The sequence below is a fragment of the Sinocyclocheilus anshuiensis genome, unplaced genomic scaffold (assembly GCF_001515605.1).
Source record: "Sinocyclocheilus anshuiensis isolate Anshui unplaced genomic scaffold, SAMN03320099.WGS_v1.1 scaffold518, whole genome shotgun sequence".
NCBI classification, from domain to species: Eukaryota; Metazoa; Chordata; class Actinopteri; order Cypriniformes; family Cyprinidae; genus Sinocyclocheilus; species Sinocyclocheilus anshuiensis.
In genome coordinates, this window is record NW_015544151.1 from 78,120 (window position 1) to 78,771 (window position 652).

General features: G+C 39.3%; 1 protein-coding gene across 1 annotated transcript in view; it reads right to left on the reverse strand.

The window, feature by feature from the left end:
- ppp1r21 (protein phosphatase 1, regulatory subunit 21) overlaps nt 1-652 on the reverse strand; it is a 23,593-nt gene that overhangs the window by 16,981 nt on the left and 5,960 nt on the right. The window contains exon 3 of the mRNA XM_016495008.1: nt 168-295. Within this exon, the coding sequence (XP_016350494.1) occupies nt 168-295 (128 nt within the window). The remainder of the gene's footprint in view (nt 1-167; nt 296-652) is intronic.

A 652-nucleotide genomic window follows, 5' to 3' on the forward strand; every position in this document is an offset into this window, starting at 1 on the left:
AGAACACACATATATTATGCACACAAAAACTCTTATTTTGTACGCAATTAATTGTTTGACAGCACTATTTCTAACATATTTGCATAAGTAAAAACTATTTACTTACAGTGGTGTCCAAAATGATTAGAACACTAGTATTTTCAGCAGCTAAAAATGAAGGTGAAGACCTTTCCACAGCTGTTGGTGAGCGATGCCAGCGAGGACAGCAAACACTCGTTAGTGGTGCGAAACTTCTGCGTGACGGTGGGCAGATCCTGCTCCAGAGACGCCTTCTGACTGTAGTGCTGCGACAGCTCTGCTCACACACACACACACACACACACACACACACACACACACACACACCCCCACCCACTTACACACGCACACACCACACACACATGCTTACACACACACATACACTTAAACACACACACATACACTTAAACACACACTTAAACACACACACACACACACACACACACACACACTCACTCACTCTCACGGCATGTTGCCTTCAAGAGTTTCTCAACTACACCAACAGTCCAAAGTTGTGTTTTTTGTTTTGTTTTATTTTACTTTAAAAAAAAAAATGTTAAAGGCAGTAAAACAAATACTATCATACTATACAAATTCAAATATATATATATTTTTTTTTTTTTGCATCACTCCA